Here is a 25,341-nt window from a genome sequence, read left to right as displayed (position 1 = left end):
ACCACTAACTGCCAGGCAACCTCTGTACTTGTTATTGCTAGGCCAATACATGACAGGCCCTATTATTAGTAGTACTCTGCATGTAGATCCCCCCACCTGGACAACAAGGCCTACTAAAGACCATTTCATGCTCTTGAGGGTTTGACTATGGCCTTGTAAAGATATTGAAGAGCAATAATATATCTAGGAAGCTAGCATGATAAATATTACATTTGCAAACCAACCATTTTATTACATCATCCAGAGAAAAACATACACACTTTTAGAGACTTTATTTATGTATAAACAAGTTAAACACTTTGCCATAAATTATCTTTGCCTGTCCCTAATTTTCATTTAGCAGCAAATTAAAATAATATAAAAACTCAATAAACAGTTCATACATGTATATTACAAAGAAAAAAATATACCAAAGTTCATAATCATTTTGTGGTGACTGTAAAGGTGATTGTCTCAGTTTATTATTTTGACCAAACAAACACATTTCTAGTTTTAATCGATACAGTGATTGTGCCTTCTGGCCTTCTTTTACGAACAGGGTGATCAGAAGTGGTGCCCTTTTGCTATAGTGTCACAATGCCCACATCTCTACTGAAATTGATACCAACAAACTACAGATTCTAAACAGACTACACCCTGTAACTGTGTTATACTGTATTGTCCACAATGGATTCTCAAATACATACAAGAGGATGAATTCAACTGTAGTGAAAGCCGTTTGACTCACACGTCACACTCTACCCACTTGAATAAATTAAGTAAGAGCATTTTGGGATAAGAGTGCAAGTAAAGTTTGTGTCTTCTTGTCAGAGTCTATCCAGTACTCTTAGGTGTAAACTTGTTTCTACAAATCACTCCATAGTCTTAGTTTGTTTTTCAATGGAGTAAGAATTCTTTGTAAATCTAAAATGTTGTAATACTTTGCAAAATCTTGCTGAAAAGTACTCAGACCGGTTCTTTGAAAAGGCAGCCGCATAGAATTTAGTGTTTCTGTATTTTCCCCACATCAAAGATGTGAGGTAATCAGAGGCCTTGAAAATCATTATTTGTATCAGAGACCCAGAAGAAGTGGGTATTATCACAGGAGTATTTTGTGTTTTCTTGTGTTTTACTTACAGGCTTTAAGTCAACTTTAATTAGTGGTTGTCAGCAGCATTCAACTCAAAAAATGTGAGCTTTCTTGCTACTTAACTGTCTCAAAACAATTCAGCCTAGTGCCCCATTTAGGTATTCATCTCCTTAGGAGAGGAGATAACAGTTATTACTACTGATCCATCCAGAGACGGATGACAGCAGATTAATTTGTTACCTCTTTCCCATTTCATTCTGTCTCAAGAACTGGATATTACTGCTGCTGTCTGCTAATTCTGGGTACTGCTCCACCGGAAGGACATAGTACCCTTCATATCCTTGAACTCTTCCTGTGCTTAGGAGTTGCTGTTTTTCCCCCTCAGTCCATAAGCGACTACCTTCTTTTCCATCTCGTGCCTTTTGCTGCTCTTTTGCCCAAGCTTCACTCAATGCTCGCTGACGTGCTTGGTCAAGAACTCGTGCTTTCTCTTCATCCAGGGTGTCAGCAGTCAACCCATAGCGGATGTTTAAAATGAGAGATGAATGCTGGAACTCTATGTATGTAAACCTACGAGTCCTTCCATTTATCAGCAAAGTTGGCTGAGAGACTGTGACATTGACTCCACTGTCTAATGTTTTGCGACCTGTTGTCAAACCCAAGGTGACTAGATCACTGTCAGAGGAGCCAATTTTGACAAAATAATGAGTATCCTTTCCTTCTACGTTGTAGTACATTTTTTCCAGGTAGTGAGCTCCGTTAAGTACAAGAGCAATTTTCCGGCTGTCTTCACTGGCAATGCTAGACATTCCTGTTGTCACTTTGCCTTCTTTGATTGCAAACATTATTCCTTTACCGATTATAGGAACTGTAGTTGCAAACCAGTGTCCTATTTTTTCCCTTATATTTGCATATAGTCGCTTCACTATGGGTTGACCCTCCAATACCATAAATGCTTGATTATGTCTTTCAGTAGTCTGTTGAACACCAGTAATTAGCTGTAAGACAGAAAAATTAATTAGTTGTACAAAGCTAAAAGGTAATGCAGTGAACCATGGTAACTAGACTGTACAGATTTCTGAAGGTCACGCAATACTGGCTTAATCACATTTTGCCCTAAATTTAGTATAGAAGTAAATCACATGAAATTAGAAAAGTTATCCAGCTATTTGAGAAAACTAAACTCTTCTATTATGAAATGAATGATACCCAAATAAATGTTTAAACATTTAGAGATTTATATAGTACATCACAGTAAGATTAGTACAAATGAGGATGAAATGTGAAGTGTTAAATATAAGCAACAACATGCACAATTCCTTGTTGTTCTTGGAATTTTCGTCTGCAGGTTTAAAAAATAAAGAGAATTAAAGGGGTTGTCTTTTCCTATAGTGTGAAACCATGGCCAACACTGCTGGATTGCAGGATGGTCATAACCCCTGGATACAAGCACCATATAATGTGATGGAAAAATGAATGAAGCCAGCAAAGGAGGCAAAATGGACAATGACAATACATTAGTAAGTGCCTTGTAATAACTTTCTTTACATGATAAATGCCATTTCCTGATGTGACACAACCTGTTTTAAACCTAAATGCACATAGGAAAATTGTGATTAAATATGGGCGCCTATTATGACATTCTGATTTCAGATATTGCATTTTCTGTCCTGTAAGAGGGCATCCTCTTCATGCAGACTAGTTTATTATGCAAGTGCTTTATGAGTGTCCTGCTATCTACAAATGTACCTGGAAACCACATGTAGTCAAGCATGAATCAGATAAACCTTTATTTGCGTAGATACAATTATTTTCACAGTGTCTATAAAATATAATGGTTTTACTGTAGCCTCTTTTTTATTCAGTACACATAGAACAAGTCAAAGGGCTATTACAGCTGAGTGTCTCAGCTAAAGTTGCTCACGCAGTGCTTCAAATTGAACATAATGATGTCAAAATGTTCAGAAAAATTTCCAAGCATCAGAATTGCTAACAGTAAGGCCTACATGACTGCTGCTCTTAAAACATGAGTGCAAACGGCAATATATGGGGAAACTGTGCATGCATGATTTTCAGCTGTCTACAGTCGGAGTTCTTAGCTGAATTCCAGGCAGAGCAGAACAAATTTGGACTGTAACTATTTAATTAAAATGGTTATTTGACTAAACATATTTTATATGTACATGATTTGAAACCCTAATTATCTTGAAAAAGAGGGGTCCCGAGTCCCCTTTCTAAATTAAGCAGTACTGTACATGGTGGTCCACGGATCCATTCACAGCAATGAGACTGTCTATGTAATTTTTGCACTATAATTCCATTCATAGAGGGGATTCAGGGAGCCCTCATTCTTGGGATCACTGGATGTCCCAGTGGCTGGCCACCCCCCAATCTGATAGTTATCACATATCTTGTGAATAAATACTTTTCATGGGGTTATCCATTAAAAAAAAACTGTTTAAGGGTTTGGAAGAGACATGTATGGCGATGTACTAACATGGCCAAGTGACCTGTAACCTGTCATCAGTACACTGATGTAGACACATGACTGTCAGTGGAACACAGAAGTGATGCAGTTTTTAAAGTGGGTGTATTTCATATACAAAATACATTTTAGACTTTTAGAAATAATCATTTTCAATTTTTTCTACATTGTGATAATGTTTAATACGGGACACTCTCTGATTTGTTTCTATTTACACATTAATGAATTAATATGAATGCAGGCATACGTACATGGAACACTATCATAATCATTTGCCTTTTTCATCACTTAGGACATTTAATTTCCTGCTAGCACTAACGTCCTTTATCACCAAAGACACACACCATACATAAATATTACATTAATACAGTTGTGTTGGTAAGGAGCTTCTAACAGAGCTGCATCGCTCATGTGCCAGCAAAAGGGATGTTTGGCACTAGATTCCAAATACATGATTGCATTCTGCATGCTTCAGAGCGGTAATAAACATGTGGGGGCCTGGGGCCTAGGACAAAACCAGTCTAGTTCTAATATTTTGAATATTTTGTTAGTTTTTTCTTAATTAAATGTTTACTGCACATTAGTCTATGCAGCTGCTTTTAAGATCCCGTAGCTGTATTCTATGACCCTTTAATGCAGATAAGGTTTTGTTTATGACAGTTCATACTTGAACTTGCCTGCCAATGCACTGCATGTCCTTTACAAAAGGAAATAAGTGAAGCCAAAAATTTGATATTGAACATAAAAGGAGCCATTTCTCGGTTTCTTATGAAGCAAATACTGTTTTATTGCATATATATATATATAAAACACATGTGCAATACAATAGCTGTAAGCAAAATTTTTATTTTTAATCATGACATCCCAAAAGGGTATGTTGTTATACTGTAGATGGAACAGATGGCTGGCTACCTTTAAATGTCCCTGTACTATTGTTAATCAAGAAACAACTCAAGGGTATACTCGCAAAGAGCTAATGATACTTCAATTAACATAACTATCTAGGCAGGCAAAATGCACATTGTGCATAAGATCATAATCATAAAAATCCCATCCTGAAGTGATATAAGTGTAAATGTAAGCTATCACACAGAGTCATGGCAGCTCATATAGGATGGAGAGGAGACATACCTGTCCATTTTCACATTCTTGACTTTCAGTCAGTTCATATGGATGTGGCACAAAATGCAGTTTGGATCTTGGGAAGCCAGGAATTATATTGCTCAGTTGAAATCCGAACATCACCAGCCAGCTTTGCACGTCTGTTGAATGGATACAAATATATAATCATTACTTAGTTTCTAGACATGCATATGATGAGATGCAGTTTTATAGATTTCATACAAGTAATTTGTCTGATCGTCTGTGCTATGGGAAATGATCATCACTATGCTGTCTCAACAAATTTTGTTTTGAAAGAACAGATTCAACCGGAAGTTACAGAACTGTTAGGGAAAGTGCAACATGCAAAAATAGTAAACAATAATTAGGACGTTAAATAAGTGGCTCAAAGGCTAGTGCAGGAAGTAAGGGTTTGGGTTCATGGAGAACTGGGCCTACTTCCCGGTTGGTTACAGGCTCTACAGTAGACGGGCTACACCTTAATGGGGAGGGTGCAACTGCCCTGGGGGAAAAATGGTTAGACGGCTGGAGAAGCTTTTAAACTAGGATCTGGGGAAAGGGTGAGGGGTCATCCTAATAAAGGGGTAGATATTGTAGATAGAGAGTGGGATATAGCAGGGGACAGTGGGGATTTAGTGGGGGCTGGGGTTAGTGAGGAAAGTAGGGAGAAGACTGGGCAGAACTATACACAGATGAAAAATAGAACAGCTGGTAACAAGAACCTGTTACATACAAACATCAACCAAGGTAACCCAAAAATCCCAGATATTCACTTTACAGGTCATAGTAATTTAAAATGTATTTTCACAAATGCCAGAAGTCTAGCTAGCAAAATGGGGGAGCTGGAGGCTATGGTACTAGAAGAACACATAGATGTAGTTGGTGTGGCTGAAACATGGTTGGACTCTTCACATGACTAGGCTGTTAATATTGAGGGTTTTACACTATCTAGGAAAGACAGGGTCAATAGAAGAGGGGGTAGCGTGTGCCTGTATGTGAGGAGTGATCTGAAGACAAGTGTGAAAGAGGCAATTGTGGGTGAGGATGGTGAGGATGTTGAAACCATATGGGTGGAATTTCAAAGGGATAAAAACACAGAAAAAATAATACTTGGTGTAATCTATAGACCCACTAATATCACAGAGGAGATAGAAACGCAACTGTACAACCAAATAGAAATGGTACAGTGTTCAAAATGGGAGATTTCAACTTCCCAGCCATTGACTGGGGTCATGGTTCTGCCGCAAAGGGGAGAAGATTCCTCAACATACTACAGGACCACTTTATGGGCCAGTTTGTGGAAGCTCCCACTAGGGGCAATGCTCTGTTGGATCTGGTAATTTCTAATGATGCAGAGCTTGTTGGAAATTTTACTTTTCAAGAAACACTAGGTAATAGTGACCACAATATAATTATATTCCCCTAAACTATAAAGAAGCAAACTCTGTAAGGCAGAGCAAAGACACTGAATTTTAAAAAGGCTAATTTCCCTGGGTTGAGGGCAACATTTCAGGGCATAGACAGGGAGCAGCTACTGTCACATAATAATACTGAGGATAAATGGGAGAGCTTTAAATCCACATTGAGTAAAAAAAAGTATTACTTTAGGTAACAAGTATAAACAGCTAAAATTAAACCCCCATGGCCTACAGCTACTGTAAAAAGGGCAATAAAAGAAAAAAAGTGCATTCAAAAAATACAAATCTGAAGATTCAGCTGTAGCGTTTGAAGTTTACAAAGGGCTCAATAAAATCTGTAAAAAGGAGATACAATTAGCAAAAATACAAATCGAACAGTAGGTTACAAAAGAGAGCGAATCAAATCCGAAAAATGATTTAAATATATAAATGCTAAAAGACCAAGGTCTGAGCAAGTAGGTTCCCTAAATAATGGTAAAGGGGGATTAGTCACTGAAGATAAGGAAAGGGCAGAGTTACTAAATGTTTTTTTTTAGCTCTTTATATACAAAAGGAGATAAAGGAGCTGATATCTGTGGTGCTGGAGCTGTTAGTACATCCAGTAATATACTCAATTGGCTACCTATAGATATGGTCCAAGATAAGTTAAATAAGGTAAATGTGAACAAGGCTCCGGGTCCAGATGGATTGTACCCAAGAGTGCATAAAGAGCTCAGTTCAGTCATTGCTGTGCCCCTGTTTATAATTTTTTGAAATTCTCTAGGTACTGGTACAGTGCCAAGTGATTGGCACAAGGCAAATGTGGTGCCCATATTCAAAACAGGGTCTAGGTCCTCCACAGTTAATTATAGACCTATAGGATTGGAAATTATAGTTTGTAATTGGATTGAAAACTGGCTGAAGGACCGTGTCCAGAGAGTTGTGGTCAATGATTCCTATTCAGAATGGTCCCGGGTTATAAGTGGTGTACCCAAAGGTTCAGTGCTGGGTCCTCTATTATTTATTTATTAATGATATTGAGGACTAGTGTTGACCATGAATATTCAAAAAGCAAATTTTTATCTTGAATATCGCCACTTCGAGAATTCGCTAATATTCAGAATATTAGAATATTCGTCATTTTTTCCATCTGAACACATTGCCCTCACAATTTTAACAGCACTCCGTAGTTCACTTTTCACACCCAAACTTGTTATAATGCGGACACATACACACAGGTATTTTTTGTGTACATTACCGGTCCGGTGGGTGTTGTGGCTGTACAATTGGAGTTTCACTGCGGGACTGAGGAGTCAGTGTTGGATCTTTCAGCGTGGGGTCACGTTCTACTCTCACTACATGGCGTCCCACGTGTGTTAAAGTGAATAGCGTGACTCAGTCCATGAAAAAGCTGGTGCCGGAAGAGAGAAGGTTGACCACTGAAGAAGGAACAGTGTTCCGAAACGCGTTTGGTACACAGCAAGGACCAACAAGGAGCCATTTTATCAAAGCTATACAATAAGGATTCATAGTTTACAAGTTACTTTTTTGGCCGTTTTCTTCTCTTCCGGCACCAGCTTTTTCAGAGACTACTAGTACTAGTATTATCACACAGCTGATGGACTGAGTCACGTGATTCACTTTAACACACGTGGGACGCCACATAGTGAGAGTAGAACGTGACTCCACGCTGAAAGATCCAACGCCGACTCCTCAGTCCCGCAGTGAAACTCCAATTGTGCAGCCACAACACCCACCGGACCGGTAATGTACACAAAAAATACCTGTGTGTATGTGTCCGCATTATAACAAGTTTGGGTGTGAAAAGTGAACTACGGAGTGCTGTTAAAATTGTGAGGAAAATAGGTGCTTTCATTTGAGATCTTGAAGAGGTGTAGATCTGCTGAGCAGGACATTTTCTTTATAGATACGCTGCTTTATATGAACGATCTGTTCACTTATAACCATGTGCAATTATTTGACATTGACCAACTATTAAAGTGTCATATTTATTTTGCAGATATATGACTCTGGTTTCAATATTTATCCCTTATGGTATGGATTGCTGACTTTTTAGCTATCCATGTATAAATAATAGGTTTTATATATATTAATAAATATTTATTGTTCAGTCCACATTGCCCTAGATATTTTGTGTGCCCTCCATCTATACACAACAATTTAATCTTCTTGCTAGAACCTGGGGTGGGTTGTGGAGTGAGCACCTATATATATCCACTCACCAAGTGTAGCCACTACTACTTTTACTATATGTCCATAAACTACAAGCTGACTTGAACACTCTGAGTGATTGGGCATCAACTTGGCAAATGATGTTCAATGAGGATAAATGTAAAGTTATGTATCTTGGTAGTAATAATCGCTGTGCTTCATATGTCCTAGGGGAGTCACTTGTAGAGAAGGTATAGGGTGTCCTTGTTGATCATAGATTGAATAACAGCATACAATGTCAATTAGCTGCTTCTAATGACACCAGGATATTGTCATGCATTAAACGAGGCATGGACTCGCGGGCCCGGGATGTAATACTACCAATTTAGAAAGCATTGGTGCGGCCTCATCTGGAGTATGCAGTTCAGTTCTGGGCACCAGTCCATAGAAAGGACGAACTGCAGCTGGAAAAAGTAAAGATGGGAGCGACTAAACTGATAAGGGGCATGGAGGATATTAGTTATTAAAAAAAAGATTAAAAGAATTGAATTTATTTAGTCTTGAGAAGAGATGTCTAAGGGGGGACATGATTAACCTATACAAATATATAAATGGGCCATACAAAAAATACAGAGAAAAACTGTTCCATGTAAAATGCCCTCAAAAGACAAGGGGGCACTGCCTGGAGAAGAAAAAGTTCAGTCTCCAAAAGCGTCAAAACTTCTTAACTGTAAGAACTGTGAATCTGTGGAATAGACTTCTTCAGGACGTGGTCACAGAAGGAACAGTGGACAGTTTTAAAAAGGGTTTAGATGAATTCTTAAAAGTAAATAACATTAATGCTTATGAAAACATATAGAAATCTGAGTCTCATTTCCTTCTGGGATTTGCATCCCTTGGTTGAACTTGATGAACTTATGTATTTTTTTTTTTTTACATTTCATACTTTTATTATGGCGGCCTCTCGGCATGCGCTACCGTAATGCCGCCGGAACTCTGCCCCGCCTCCATTATAGTCAATGGGGCCATAGCCATAGTCCGGGAGCACTAGTGGCAGGACAATCCGACAGGCTGTTCACCCGCCGGAACAGCCTGCCGGAGGTCCGAGCCGCTAGTGTGAAAGTACCCCAACTGTGTAAATTTGCTGGAAATTATTATTATTTTGTTTCATTTTTTTCTTAAAGAGGACCTTTCATGGGTCCAGCCATTATAAACTAAGTATCAGGATAAGTAGGGCATAGTGCAGGGATCTAACTGCACTTACTATTTTTTCTGGGCGCTGCTCTGTTGGCCCCTGTTGTATTCTTCCGCCTGGTATGCTAATTGTAGCATTGGAGCAATGAGAAAGAGACTGAGTCTTTCTCCGTGGGCGTTTCCTTCTCCCTGGCTGTGAGCTGTCCAATCGCAGAAGAGAGCGTCACAGCCAGGGAGAAAAAAAACTCCTTCTCCCTGGCTGTGAAGCTTTCCGCTGCGATTGGACAGCGCTAATGTTTAGACCCATGAAAGGTCCTCTTTAAGGGGAAAATAATGAAGTTGCAGCACAGTCTCAATGTGATCAGAACCCACAGGTAAAGTAATCTAGCCTTGTCTTAAGAGCTGTTTACATCTCTTTTTTTTTTTTTTCATTTTTGCTGTACGTCAAGGATATACTTTTGTATACAGAAAAACATATGGAAAGTATGACCCATAGACTATAGTTGGTCAAACATAGTTCAAGTGCATACTTTTGACTAAATTTGTAACTGTTTATACACTGCTCAAAAAAATAAAGGGAACACTTAAACAACACAATGTAACTCCAAGTCAATCACACTTCTGTCAAATCAAACTGTCCACTTAGGAAGCAACACCGAGTGACAATCAATTTCACATGCTGTTGTGCAAATGGGATAGACAACAGGTGGAAATTATAGGCAATTAGCAAGACACCCCCAATAAAGGAGTGGTTCTGCAGGTGGAAACCACAGACCACTTCTCAGTTCCTATGCTTCCTGGCTGATGTTTTGGTCACTTTTGAATGCTGGCGGTGCTTTCACTCTAGTGGTAGCATGAGACGGAGTCTACAACCCACACAAGTGGCTCAGGTAGTGCAGCTTATCCAGGATGGCACATCAATGCGAGCTGTGGCAAGAAGGTTTGCCGTGTCTGTCAGCGTAGTGTCCAGAGCATGGAGGCGCTACCAGGAGACAGGCCAGTACATCGGGAGACGTGGAGGAGGCCGTAGGAGGGCAACAACCCAGCAGCAGGACTGCTACCTCCGCCTTTGTGTAAGGAGGAACAGGAGGAGCACTGCCAGAGCCCTGCAAAATGACCTCCAGCAGGCCACAAATGTGCATGTGTCTGCTCAAACGGTCAGAAACAGACTCCATGAGGGTGATATGAGGGCCCGACGTCCACAGGTGGGGGTTGTGCTTACAGCCCAACACCGTGCAGGACGTTTGGCATTTGCCAGAGAACACCAAGATTGGCAAATTCGCCACTGGCACCCTGTGCTTTTCACAGATGAAAGCAGGTTCACACTGAGCACATGTGACAGACGTGACAGAGTCTGGAGACGCCGTCGAGAACGTTCTGCTGCCTGCAACATCCTCCAGCATGATCGGTTTGGCATTGGGTCAGAAATGGTGTGGGGGGGCATTTCTTTGGAGGGCCTCACAGCCCTCCATGTACTCGCCAGAGGTAGCCTGACTCCCATTAGGTACTGAGATGAGATCCTCAGACCCCTTGTGAGACCATTTGCTGGTGCGGTTGGCCCTGGGTTCCTCCTAATGCAAGACAATGCTAGAACTCATGTGGCTGGAGTGTGTCAGCAGTTCCTGCAAGACGAAGGCATTGATGCTATGGACTGGCCCGTCCGTTCCCCAGACCTGAATCCAATTGAGCACATCTGGGACATCATGTCTCGCTCTATTCCACCAACGTCACGTTGCACCACAGACTGTCCAGGAGTTGGCAGATGCTTTAGTCCAGGTCTGGGAGGAGATCCCTCAGGAGACCGTCTGCCACCTCATTGTAATTACCGGCGTCACGCACAGGGAGGGAAAAGGGAAAGCCCTGCCCAAGGGAGAGGGAAAGATGGTGACCCCTGACTCACCTTGCGGCTGGCACCTGACTGCCCTGACATCCCTAGACGGGTTCCTCACCCGTGCGGCGATCACGTGCCTAAACCCTGGCTTTCCCTACAATGAGCCCTAGATAGTGAACGGGCTGGTGCGATCGCTAGGCCGCACCACTGACACTAAGAGGGAAACACCAGGGAGAGGACAGACAATACAGACAAACACATACACCCAGGTGGGCGACCACAGCAGTCCACAAAGGTCCAACAGGGATCCGGAGGGTAGTGTTCTGGACCAACAACCAGAGAACGCAGCAACACAGCTCCAGAGGGTCAGAATAGATGTCCAGGCAGGAAGCTCTATATCTGGCAACCAGAGAAGTGTGAGAGGGGAATATAAGGAGGTTGGGAGTGCTGGACAAGGAACAGCTGAGGAGAAAGAGCTACGGATCCCTGAGTGAGCCAAAAGGGTTGCAAAGCAAACCCAGAAAGCTACCATAAGGAAACAGCCCTATCTTACATAGAGCGCGCAGCCAACCGCTGCGACTTCCTGACCCCTGGTATAACGGAGTCAGGCATGGTTCTTGACACCCTCGTGACACTCATCAGGAGCATGCACAGGCGTTGTAGGGAGGTCATACAGGCACGTGGAGGTCACACACACTACTGAGCCTCATTTTGACTTGTTTTAAAGACATTACATCAAAGTTGGATCAGCCTGTAGTGTGTTTTTCCACTTTAATTTTGAGTGTGACTCCAAATCCAGACCTCCATGGGTTAAAAAATTTGATTTTTATTTTTTTATTTTTGTGTGATTTTGTTGTCAGCACATTCAACTATGTAAAGAACAAAGTATTTCAGAAGAATATTTAATTAATTCAGATCTAGGATGTGTTATTTTTGTGTTCCCTTTATTTTTTTCAGCAGTGTATTTCTGTATGTTGTTTTTTTTTCAGGATACAACAAAATTAGGGTTGAGTGAACCCGAACTGTAAAGTTTGGGTTCGTACCAAACTTTAGGATTTTTGGACGCTGGACCCGAACCCGAACATTTCAGTTAAAGTTTGGGTTCGGTGCTTTCTTGGTGCTTTTTAAAAGGCTGCAGAGCAGCCAATCAACAAGCGTTTAACTCTGTGCCCTTAGAAGCCATCACAGCCATGCCTACTAATGGCATGGCTGTGATTGGAAAGTGATTTCAGGGAGAGAATAGGAGAGAATCTTAGGTTCAGAACGTGAATCTAACTCAGTGATCTACTTACATTTAGTTGTGTGGGTACAGGGCACAATCTTTTTACCCTGCCCTGAGCCCAGTGACTGAAAAAAAACAACCTTTTATCTGTCAGTTAGGTTGGCGGCAGCAGCCATTTTTTGCATGCTCAGTGCACTAGCACTGCATCTGAGTTTTTGTGACATTGAAATCCATTCTTTGAAAACTGCACTAATAATCTGGTTGTAAAAAAAATCACCTTTTTTGGCAATATAAAACATCTGGTGCATTTGCAGGATTAGTCAGTGTGCAATTTAAGCTAGAAATACAGCCATAATTTTCTGGGGTTTTTAAAACACCTTTTTTGTGCAAAATACACTATTTTACATCCCTAGCTGCATCTGGACGTGTGAAATTCAAACGTTATATACAGCTATCATATTCTGTTAGTAAAAAAAACTAAAACTTTTTGGGCAATATACAACATCTAAAAAACAAATGCAATAGCACTCTGCAACCAACACTCTGCCCTGCCTCTATGCTGGATGTTGAATTGGTGTACATTTTGGCCAAAAAGCAGGTTAAAAGCAGAGTGTGCCTGGCGTGCATGCTGTACCTGTGCTCCCTGGACTTTGTGTGGCTATCATGGCCCATAACAGGTAGGTACTAGTGTTAGGGACCACTCATAGAGGCGACCTTGACGTGGTGAGAGGCTTATTACGCTTTGGCCAAAATGTACACCAATGCCTCATTCAACATCCAGCACAGAGTGCTATTGCATTTGTGTTTTTGCGTTTGTATGTGTATTTCGCCATAGCAATGTGAACCTGCAAACAGGGCTGTGCTGACTGAACCCCCCCACATTTTTTCTTTGTAATATACAACATCTGGAATAGTCAGTGTGCAATTTTCAAAAAACACACCATTTTTTTTGCCAAAATCCACTATTTTACAGCAAGTGTGAAATTCAAGTTTAATATATACAGCTTTGATATTCGGTTAGTAAAAAAAACACACTTTTTTGGCAATATACAACATCTGGATTAGCCAGTGTGCAATTTAAGCTAGAAATACAACCATAATTTTGTGGGTTTTAAAAAAAACACTCTTTTTTGCCAAAATACACCATTTTACAGCCCTTGCAGCATTAGCACGTATGAAATTCAAGGGTTATATACTGCTGTCATATTCAGTTATTAAACAAACACCCGTTTGGGCAAAAAAAGTTTATTTGGCAGCCTTTGCTGCATATGTCATTGTGAGATACACCCTTTATATACAGGGGTTCTATTCAGGTATTTGAAATACAGCCATTTTGGGCAAACCAATTTAATTGAGGCCTATTCTGGATCAGGGCGTGTGAGACAGGGGTTATATTCTTCTATTAACACCTTTTTATTGGGCAAGATACACAATTGTTCCGCCCTTGCAGCATCAAGACATTTGAAATTCCAGGGTTATATACGGCTGTCATATTCAGTAATTAGCAAACACCCATTTAGGCAAAAAATAATTATTTGGCAGCCTTTGCTGCAGATGTCATTGTGAGATACACCCTTTATATATTTGGGTTATATTCAGTTATTTGAAATACAGCCATTTTGGGCACAAATCTTTAATTGCAGCCTAGTGTGGGTCAGGGCGTGGGAGATACACCCTTTATATACAGGCCAGGGTTCTATTCACGTATTTGAAATACAGCCATTTTGGGCAAACAAACTTAATTGAGGCCTAGGCTGGTTCAGGGCATGTGAGATACACCCAGTACATACTGTCATTCTATTCTACTATTAATTAAACACCCATTTAGGGCAAGATCCTAAATTCAACAAATATGAGGAGAGCATCAAATAAGGGACGTGGCCCAGGTCGTGGTGCTGCTGGTGGAGCTCCTGTTGCAGGGAAAATATGTGGTCGATCTGTGCAAGCTACACGTGCGAGTAGGCGACAGAACCTGCAGCGGTATTTGGTCGTGCCTAATGCGGCTCTACGAATGGTGAGGCCTGAACAAGTACAGGCGATAGTAGATTGGGTTGATGACAGTGGCTCCAGTTCCTTCACATTGTCTCCTACGGGTCTCCTGCTGAAAGATCAGAGTTGGCACCTGTCACGGATGATCCGCGAGAATATTGAACAGCCCTCCCAATATTATCACTATACCTTATTGATCCATGGGTCTATTAAACAGTATTTATTTCCATAGGGCCCTGAAGCTACAGGCCCCAGAACCTACAATCTGATTACTCAGAGCGTCTCTTTCTGTGTACCCAGAGAACAAAAGGGTACATTTGTTCAAGTCAGTCAATAGATGCCCAGCAGATAACGCAATTACAGCTGGTTTCCTTAGGTTGACCCTACACAAAAGAACTTCCCTTTCTGCAGAGATATCACAGCTAGGTGTGACGACTACACCTGGGGGGGAGCCATTTGGTGTCGCTGCCATAAGGGGCTTGTAAGCTAGCTTGAGTCAGACAGGCCGGCACCAAGGTTCCCAGATTGAAACATGAATCTGAGATATGATTTTTACCCTTTTTAATCGCCTCCGGACCACCTAACGCAGGATCGCGTTCCGGAGGCGGCAGCCCTGCGCACAGTCACGCATATATGCATCATCTCGTGAGACGCGAGATTTCCTGTGAACGCAGGAATGGAAGGTAAGCGAGTGGATCTCCAGCCTGCCAGCGGCGATCGTTCGCTGGCAGGCTGGAGATGCGATTTTTTTTTAACCCCTAACAGGAATATTAGACGCTGTTTTGATAACAGCGTCTAATATACCTGCTACCTGGTCCTCTGGTGGTCCCTTTTGTTTGGATCGACCACCAGAGGACACAGGCAGCTCAGTAATAAGTAGCACCAAACACCACTACACTACACCCCCCCGTCACTTATTAACCCCTTATTAACCCCTGATCACCCCATATAGACTCCCTGATCACCCCCCTGTCATTGATCACCCCCCTGTCAGGCTCCATTCAGATGTCCGTATGTTTTTTACGGATCCACGGATACATGGATCTGATCCGCAAAACACATACGGACGTCTGAATGGAGCCTTATAGGGGGGTGATCAATGACAGGGGGGTGATCACCCCATATAGACTCCCTGATCACCCCCCTGTAAGGCTCCATTCAGACGTCCGTATGTGTTTTGCGGATCCGATCCATGTATCCGTGGATCTGTAAAAAACATACGGACGTCTGAATGGAGCCTTACAGGGGGGTGATCAATGACAGGGGGGTGATCAACCCATATAGACTCCCTGATCACCCCCCTGTCATTGATCACCCCCCTGTAAGGCTCCATTCAGACATTTTTTTGGCCCAAGTTAGCAGAATTTTATTTTTTTTCTTACAAAGTCTCATATTCCACTAACTTGTGTCAAAAAAAATCTCACATGAACTCACCATACCCCTCACTGAATCCAAATGCGTAAACATTTATATTCCAGACTTCTTCTCACGCTTTAGGGCCCCTAGAATGCCAGGGCAGTATAAATACCACAAATGTGACCCCATTTCGGAAAGAAGACACCCCAAGGTATTCCGTGAGGAGCATATTGAGTCCATGAAAGATTGAAATTTTTGTCCCAAGTTAGCGGAAAGGGAGATTTTGTGAGAAAAAATAAAATAAAACATTTCCGCTAACTTGTGCCAAAAAAAAAAAATTATTCTATGAACTCGCCATGCCCCTCATTGAATACTTTGGGGTGTCTTCTTTCCAAAATGGGGTCACATGTGGGGTAATTTTACTGCCCTGGCATTTTAGGGGCCCTAAAGCGTGAGAAGAAGTCTGAGATCCAAATGTCTAAAAATGCCCTCATAAAAGGAATGTGGGCCCCTTTGCGCATCTAGGCTGCAAAAAAAAGTCACACATCTGGTATCGCCGCAATCAGGAGAAGTTGGGCAATGTGTTTTGGGGTGTCATTTTACATATACCCATGCTGGCTGAGATAAATATCTTGGTCGAATGCCAACTTTGTATAAAAAATGGGAAAAGTTGTCTTTTGCCGAGATATTTCTCTCACCCAGCATGAGTATATGTAAAAAGACACCCCAAAACACATTGCCCAACTTCTCCTGAGTACGGCGATACCACATGTGTGACACTTTTTTGCAGCCTAGGTGGGCAAAGGGGCCCACATTCCAAAGAGCACCTGTAGGATTTCACAGGTCATTTTTTACACATTTTGATTTCAAACTACATACCACACATTAGGGCCCCTAGAATGCCAGGGCAGTATAACTACCCCACAAGTGACCCCATTTTGGAAAGAAGACACCCCAAGGTATTTCGTGATGGGCATAGTGAGTTCATGGAAGTTTTTATTTTTTTGTCACAAGTTAGTGGAATATGAGACTTTGTAAGAAAAAAAAAAAAACATCCATTTTCCGCTAACTTGTGACAAAAAATAAAAAGTTCTATGAACTCACTATGCCCATCAGCGAATACCTTAGGGTGTCTACTTTCCGAAATGGGGTCATTTGTGGGGTGTTTGTACTGTCTGGCCATTGTAGAACCTCAGGAAACATGACAGGTGCTCAGAAAGTCAGAGCTGCTTCAAAAAGCGGAAATTCACATTTTTGTACCATAGTTTGTAAACGCTATAACTTTTACCCAAACCATTTTTTTTTTACCCAAACATTTTTTTTTTATCAAAGACATGTAGAACAATAAATTTAGAGAAAAATTTATATATGGATGTCGTTTTTTTTGCAAAATTTTACAACTGAAAGTGAAAAGTCATTTTTTTGCAAGAAAATCGATAAATTTCGATTAATAACGAAAAAAGTAAAAATGTCAGCAGCAATGAAATACCACCAAATGAAAGCTCTATTAGTGGGAAGAAAAGGAGGTAAAATTAATTTGGGTGGTAAGTTGCATGACCGAGCAATAAACGGTGAAAGTAGTGTAGTGCAGAAGTGTAAAAAGTGGCCTGGTCATTAAGGGTGTTTAAGCTATGGGGGCTGAGGTGGTTAAGAGAGACCATGCATCTTACGGACGTAAAAATTACGTCATCGTGTCACTCAGAATTCACTGGACATTTATATATGACAAACATAACTCTAGGAGATGCCCAGGTAAAGTTATGGTGTTAGCCCATCATAGAACCAGTTATAATAGTCATATTTGGTATCCCTGAACTCCATATTTTGTGGAGAATGTGAATCTGTGCTTGTTACTTATGTACAGCGGAGACATCCCGAGATATGGCACATACCATATTTCAGAACTGGCATTCATCTCAGAAATACAGCCTGCCCCAGCAGGCGGACTCTCAATTCCCCGCCTTGATTCTGGGATCCTTATAACAAGGGCCTAGGATCTGCTAAAGGAGTTCTCCACTTTTAACAACACCTGAAGAGGGCCTGAGCCAGAGAACCCGTGGGCTGTAGGCATATTTGGATTATAACACTCTGGACAAAGGTTTCTTGGACTTTATCCCTGCAACTGACTATTTCACCAACCAATAAGTATTTTCTTTCTTTTCTCCCTTTTTTTTTTATTGGACTATACTTTCCTTAATCACTGCACATATTGAGAAGTTGTATTGTATATTGTATATATATAATAAATGACCTCCAAGTCATTTCTCTAGCCATATGCCTGCTTTCAAACACTGCAAAAACTTACCCTAGCCTCTCCGAAGAGAAAGCTACTCGGTTCTGTTATCCAGATAGTCGGTTCCTTGCTCCCATAAATTGCAAGGTGGTGGCAGTTAAACTACCCTGTGTGTGGTTCCGGTCCGGTCGCTCACACGCTTACTTGCAGTCAATCGGCAGTCCAATCCCTGCGCTTTCAGCCTGTCAACTGTACGGACTCAAGTTAGACTGTCGGTGTGCTGAAAGTGGCTGGGAGGCCTGGTTGCAGATTGACCACTAGGGGCGCTGTGACGGTTTCGTGATGTATTGTGGCCGCGGCGGTCGCAGTTCGTCACACCACCTGCAGCCCATGCCTATCAGTCTTTCACCTCACCCCCTTGCAAATCAGCCAAGCAGTCTGAGCCCTAAGTCATGCAGCAGTCTATTCTTCTTTTTGATGACTCTGTTAGCATGGTTTCCCAGGACCATAAACCTAGTCCTGCCCCAGAAGTGGAAGAGATTGAGTGCACCGATGCCCAACCACTTATCTTTCAAGATGATTACTTAGGAGGACCATCGCAGCACGTCTCAGATGATGAGGAAACACAGGTGCCAACTTCTGGGGCTTTCGAAAGTGTGCAGGCCGACAAGGAGGGCAGGGGTGAAGACTGGGTGGAAGATGATGTGGAGGACGATAAGGTCCTCGACCCCACATGGAATCAAGGTCATGCGAGTGACCTATGTAGTTTGGAGGAAGAGGCGGTGGTCGTACAGACCCACCAGCACAGCAGAAGAGGGAGCAGGGTGCAAAAGCGGAGCAGCCGTTATCTAGACTGTACGCCTGCTACTGCCCACCGCAGCAAGGGACCGAGCACACCAAAGCCAGCTCCAAGGAGTTCCCTGGTGCAGCAGTTATTCAGACAATGTGCTGATGACAAGACACGAGTGGTTTGCGCGCTGTGCAATCAGAGCCTGAAGCGAGGCATAAAAGTTCTCAACCTGAGCACAACCTGCATGACTAGGCATTTAAGTGCTAAGCACGAGCTGCAGTGGAGTAGACACCTCAAAAGCCAAGAAAGGTCTCTGGCTCCTCCTGCTTTCTCTTCTGCTGCAGTCTCGGCCTCTTCATCCACCTCTGGAGTGACAGTGTCACCTGCCACCCCGCAAACAGAGGATCTTCCAGCAACACCACCACCTGGGTCACCAAGCATCTCCACAATGTCCCACGGAAGCGTTCAGCTATCTATCTCCCAAACACTGGAGAGGAAGAGGAAGTACCCCCCTACACACTTGCGATCCCTAGCCCTGAATGCCAGCATTTCTAAATTATTGGCCTTTGAAATGCTGTCATTCCGTCTGGTGGAGACGGATAGTTTTAAAGGCCTTATGGCGGTGGCTGTCCCACAGTACGTCATGCCCAGCCGCCACTACTTTTCCAGGCGAGCAATCCCTTCCCTGCACAACCATATAGGGGACAAAATCAGGTGTGCACTGCGCAACGCCATCTGTGGAAAGGTGCACCTCACTACGGATACGTGGACCAGTAAGCACGGTCAGGGCCGTTATATCTCCATGACAGCACACTGGGTAAATGCAGTGGTCGCTGGGCCTGAGGCAGATAGCAGTTTGGTGCATGTCCTTCCACCACTGAGAATTGCAGGATGCTTCAGTTTGCCTCCTGTTGCTTCCTCCTCCTACTCGGCTTCCTCATCCGGTCAGTGTAACACCTTCACCACCAACTTCAGCACAGCAAGAGGTAAACGACACCAGGCAGTTTTAAAACGTATCTGTTTGGGGGACAAACCCCACACCGCGCAGGAGCTGTGGACGGGCCTTGAACAACAGACCGATAAATGGTTTGTGCCAGTCAGCCTCAAGCCCGGCCTGGTGGTGTGCGATAATGGGCAAAATCTCGTAGCAGCTCTGGGACTAGCCGGTTTGACGCACATCCCTTACCTGGCGCATGTGCTAAATTTTGTGGTGCAGAGATTCCTTAACAATTACCCCGATATGTCAGAGCTGCTGCATAAAGTACGGGCCGTCTGTGCACGCTTATGGCGTTCTCACCCTGTTGCTGCTCGCATGTCAGCGCTGCAGCGTAACTTCAGCCTTCCCACTCACAGCCTCATATGCAGCGTGCCCACTAGGTGGAACTCCACCTTGCTCATGCTGGCCAGACTCTGCAAGCAGCAGCAGGCGATAGTGGAGTTTCAGCTGCAGCACGCACGGGTGAGTCGCTCTGCGGAACAACACCACTTCACCACCAATGACTGGGCCTCCATGCGAGACCTATGTTCCTTGTTACGCTGTTTCGAGTACTCCACCAACATGACCAGTGCCGATAACGCAGTTCTCAGCGTAACTTTCCCATTCTATGCCTCCTTGAAAAAACGCTGCTGGCGATGATGGAAGAGGATGTGGCACAGGAGGAGGATGAGGAAGATTGATCATTTCGTAGGGTTTCCGGCCAGTCATTCACAAGTGGCTCCAAGGGTGGGTTCCTGCACCCACAAACGGCAGGTACACAATTGTCCAGCCAGGGCACAGTTCTGGAGGATGACGAGGTGGAAGATGATGAGGAGGAGATGGAGGAGGAGCCATGTTTACAGCAGGGTGGCACGCAGACCAGCTCATGGCCATCACTGGTGGCCGCTTCCACCTACATCACTACGTCCACCGTTTCCTCAAACTCCTACTCCATATGTATCTCCACCTCATAAATCAAATTTATTTTTATTTTTTTGGACGTATTTTATTTTATGAAATTTCACTACTTTGTCAGTTAAATTTTCTGGTGAAATTCACCAATTTTTGGGTGTTATGTACCACTGCTAGAACGGTAACAAAAAAAAAATAAATGACTAGTAGAAAGGGAAAAAAAATTAAAAAAAATTGTCAGTTACATTTTCTGGTGAAATTCACCAATTTTTGGGTGTGATGTACTACTGCTATACCCATTAAACCGGTAAAAAATTGTCAGTTACATTTTCTGGTGAAATTCACCATTTTTTGGGTATGAAGTATCACTGCTATACCTAGTAGACAGGTAAAAAATAATTAAATTGTCAGTTATATTTTCTGGTGAAATTCACAAATTTTTAGGCGTGAAGTACCACTGCTATACCTATTAAACCGGTAAAAAAAAGTAAAAAATTGAAAAAGAGAGAGATAAGGCGGCTCAACTGCTCAATGGAATGGCTGAGGTGCTGAACTGCTGGTTTGACTCACCCAGTCAAAGAAAGAGAGTTTAAAATAAAGAGATAGCAGGCACACTCATAAGTGGGATTAATAATGGTAGTTTTTATTTAAAATACTAGTTTAAAAGTAGGATAGGGATTTTTATAGCATAGGTGAGTGAGTAGGGGAATCTAGGCACATGTGGTGGGTGCCAGATAAGGGGTGGCTGGTACCAGTTTTTTAGGATGGATCCGTGTGGGAAAATTGGTGGTGTCTAGTCCATTAGGATAATAAGTATATAAAGTGGTGGTAAAAAGGCGGTAAAACAGGTGATATCATTTTTTATCACCTGTTTTACCACCTTTTTACCACCACTTTATATACTTATTATCCTAATGGACTAGACACCACCAATTTTCCCACACGGATCCATCCTAAAAAACTGGTACCAGCCACCCCTTATCTGGCACCCACCACATGTGCCTAGATTCCCCTACTCACTCACCTATGCTATAAAAATCCCTATCCTACTTTTAAACTAGTATTTTAAATAAAAACTACCATTATTAATCCCACTTATGAGTGTGCCTGCTATCTCTTTATTTTAAAAGTAAAAAATTGTCAGTTACATTTTCTGGTTGAATTCTCCAATTTTTAGGTGTGATGTACCACTGCTATACCTAGTAGACAAAAAAAATTATTATCAGTTTCATTTTCTGATGAAATTCACCAATTCATGGGTGTGATGTACCACTGCTATACCTATTTAACCGGTAAAAAAAAATGTCAGTTACATTTTCTGGTGAGATTCACCAATTTTTGGGTGTGAAGTACCACTACTATACCTAGTAGACAGGTAGAAAATATAAAAATGTTTTTTTACATTTTCTCGTGAAATTCACCAATTTCTGGGTATGAAGTACCACTGCTATACCTAGTAGACAGGTTAAAAAAAATTGTGAGCTACATTTTCGGGTGAAATTCACCAATTGTTGGGTGTGATGTACCACTGATATAGCTAGTAGACAAGTAAAAAAAATAAAAAAAATTGTCAGTTACACTTTTTGGTGAAATTCACCAATTTTTGGGTGTGAAGTACCTCTGCTATACCTAGTAGAAAGGGAAAAAATAAATAAATAGCCAGTTACATTTTCTGGTTGAATTCTCCAATTTTTGGGTGTGATGTACCATTGCTATACCTAGTAGACAGTAAAAAGAAAATTGTCAGTTACATTTTCTGGTTGAATTCTTCAATTTTTGGGTGTGACGTACCATTGCTATAACCAAGTAGAAATGTAAATAAATAAATAGTCAGTTACATTTTCTGGTAAAATTTACCAATTTTTGGGTGTGATGTACCACTGCTATACCTAGTAGACAGGTAAAAAAAATTAAATTGTCAGTTACATTTTCTGCTGAAATTCACCAATTTTTGGGTGTGATGTACCACTGCTATACCTAGTAGAAAAGGAAAAAATAAATAAATAGTCAGTTACATTTTCTGGTAAAATTTACCAATTTTTGGGTGTGATGTACCACTGCTATAGCTAGTAGACAGGTAAATAAAAAAAATTATCAGTTACATTTTCTGGTTGAATTCTCCAATTTTTGGGTGTGAAGTACCACTGCTATACCTTGTAGACAGGTAGAAAATATAAAAATGGTCTTTTACATTTTCTGGTAAAATTCACAAATTTCTGGGTATGAAGTATAACTGCTATACCTAGTAGACAGGTAAAAAATAATTAAATTGCCAGTTATATTTTCTGGTGAATTTCACCAATTTTTAGGTGTGAAGTACCACTGCTATACCTATTAAACCGGTAAAAAAAAAAAGTAAAAAATTGTCAGTTATATTTTCTGGTGAAATTCACAAATTTTTGGTGTGATGTACCACTGCTATACCTAGTAGACAGGTAAATAAAATAAAAAATTGTCAGTTACATTTTCTGGTAAAATTCACCAATTTTTGGGTGTGAAGTACCACTGCTATACCTAGTAGACAGGTAGAAAAAAATAATTTGTCAGTTTCATTTTCTGGTGAAATTCACCAATTGTTGGTGTGATGTACTACTGCTATACCTAGTAGACAGGAAAAAATTAATAAATGGTCTTTTACATTTTCTGGTGAAATTCACCAATTTTTGGGTGTGATGTACCACTGCTATACCTAGTAGACAGGAAAAAATGTATAAATTGTCAGTTACATTTTCTGGTGAACCAATTTTTGGGTGTGATGTCCACTGCTATACCTAGTAGACAGGTAAAAAATAAATAAATTGTCAGTTACATTTTCTGGTGAACCAATTTTTGGGTGTGATGTCCACTGCTATACCAAGAAGACAGGTAAATAAAATAAAAAATTGTCAGTTACATTTTCTGGTGAAATTCACCAATTTCTGGGTATGAAGTACCATTGCTATAAAACCAAGTAGAAATGTAAATAAATAGTCAGTTATATTTTCTTGTGAAATTCACCAATTTATGGGTGTGATGTACCACTGCTATACCTATTTAACCGGTAAAAAAAAAAAAATTGTCAGTTATATTTTCTGGTGAAATTCAAAAATTTTTTGGGTATGAAGTATCACTGCTATACCTAGTAGAAAAGGAAAAAATAAATAAATTGTCAGTTACATTTTCTGGTGAAATTCACCAATTTTTGGGTATGAAGTATCACTGCTATACCTATTAAACCGGTAAAAAAAAAGTAAAAAATTGTCAGTTACATTTTCTGGTTGAATTCTCCAATTTTTAGGTGTGATGTACCACTGCTATACCTAGTAGATAGGTAAAAAAAAATAAAAAAAATTGTCAGTTACATTTTCTCGTGAAATTCACCAATTTCTGGGTATGAAGTACCACTGCTATACCTAGTAGACAAAAAAATAATTATCAGTTTCATTTTCTGATGAAATTCACCAATTTATGGGTGTGATGTACCACTGCTATACCTATTTAACCGATTCAAAAAAAAAAATTGTTAGTTATATTTTCTGGTGAAATTCAAAATTTTTTGGGTGTGATGGTATACCTAGTAGACAGTTAAATAAAATAAAAATTGTCAGTTACATTTTCTGGTGAAATTCACCAATTTATGGATGTGATGTACCACTGCTATATCTAGTAGACAGGTAAATAAAATAAAAAATTGTAAGTTACATTTTCTGCTGAAATTCAATTTTTGGGTGTGAAGTACCACTGCTATACCTAGTAGACAGGTAAAAAAAAATTAAATTGTCAGTTACATTTTCTGCTGAAATTCACCAATTTTTGGGTGTGATGTACCACTGCTATACCTAGTAGAAAAGGAAAAAATAAATAAATTGTCAGTTACATTTTCTGGTTGAATTCACCAATTTTTGGGTGTGACGCACCATTGCTATAACCAAGTAGAAATGTAAATAAATAAATAGTCAGTTATATTTTCTGGTAAAATTCACCAATTTATGGGTGTGATGTACCACTGCTATACCTATTTAACCGGTAAAAAAAAAAAAGTCAGTTATATTTTCTGGTGAAATTCAAAATTTTTTGGGTGTGATGTACCACTGCTATACCTAGTAGACAGGTAAATAAAATAAAAAATTGTAAGTTACATTTTCTGGTGAAATTCACCAATTTTTGGGTATGAAGTATCACTGCTATACCTAGTAGACAGGTAAAAAATAATTAAATTACCAGTTATATTTTCTGGTGAAATTCACCAATTTTTAGGCGTGAAGTACCACTGCTATACCTATTAAACCGGTAAAAAAAAAGTAAAAAATTGTCAGTTACATTTTCTGGTAAAATTCACAAATTTTTGGGTGTGAAGTACCACTGCTATACCTAGTAGACAGGTAGAAAATAGAAAAATGGTCTTTTACATTTTCTCGTGAAATTCACCAATTTCTGGGTATGAAGTACCACTGCTATAACTAGTAGACAGGTAAAAAAAAATAATTTGTCAGTTTCATTTTCTGGTGAAATTCACCAATTGTTGGTGTGATGTACCACTGCTATACCTAGTAGACAGGAAAAAATTAATAAATTGTCAGTTACATTTTCTGGTGAGATTCACCAATTTTTGGG

At 40.8% G+C, this 25,341-nt stretch overlaps 1 protein-coding gene across 1 annotated transcript in view; it reads right to left on the bottom strand.

Annotated features, from left to right (window-relative positions):
* Nucleotides 1-1,305: 1,305 nt before the first annotated feature.
* Nucleotides 1,306-25,341, bottom strand: part of TENM2 (teneurin transmembrane protein 2) — a 3,383,593-nt gene continuing 3,359,557 nt past the window's right edge. Inside the window, exons 28-29 of the mRNA XM_040404927.1 lie at nucleotides 4,686-4,816; nucleotides 1,306-2,067 (exon numbers count right to left, since the gene is read on the bottom strand). Of these exons, the coding sequence (XP_040260861.1) occupies nucleotides 1,306-2,067; nucleotides 4,686-4,816 (893 nt within the window). The remainder of the gene's footprint in view (nucleotides 2,068-4,685; nucleotides 4,817-25,341) is intronic.

Source organism: Bufo bufo, chromosome 1 (genome assembly GCF_905171765.1).
Source record: "Bufo bufo chromosome 1, aBufBuf1.1, whole genome shotgun sequence".
NCBI classification, from domain to species: domain Eukaryota; kingdom Metazoa; phylum Chordata; class Amphibia; order Anura; family Bufonidae; genus Bufo; species Bufo bufo.
Note: the sequence above shows the minus strand (reverse complement) of the source record. Positions and strands in the feature narration are given on the sequence as shown.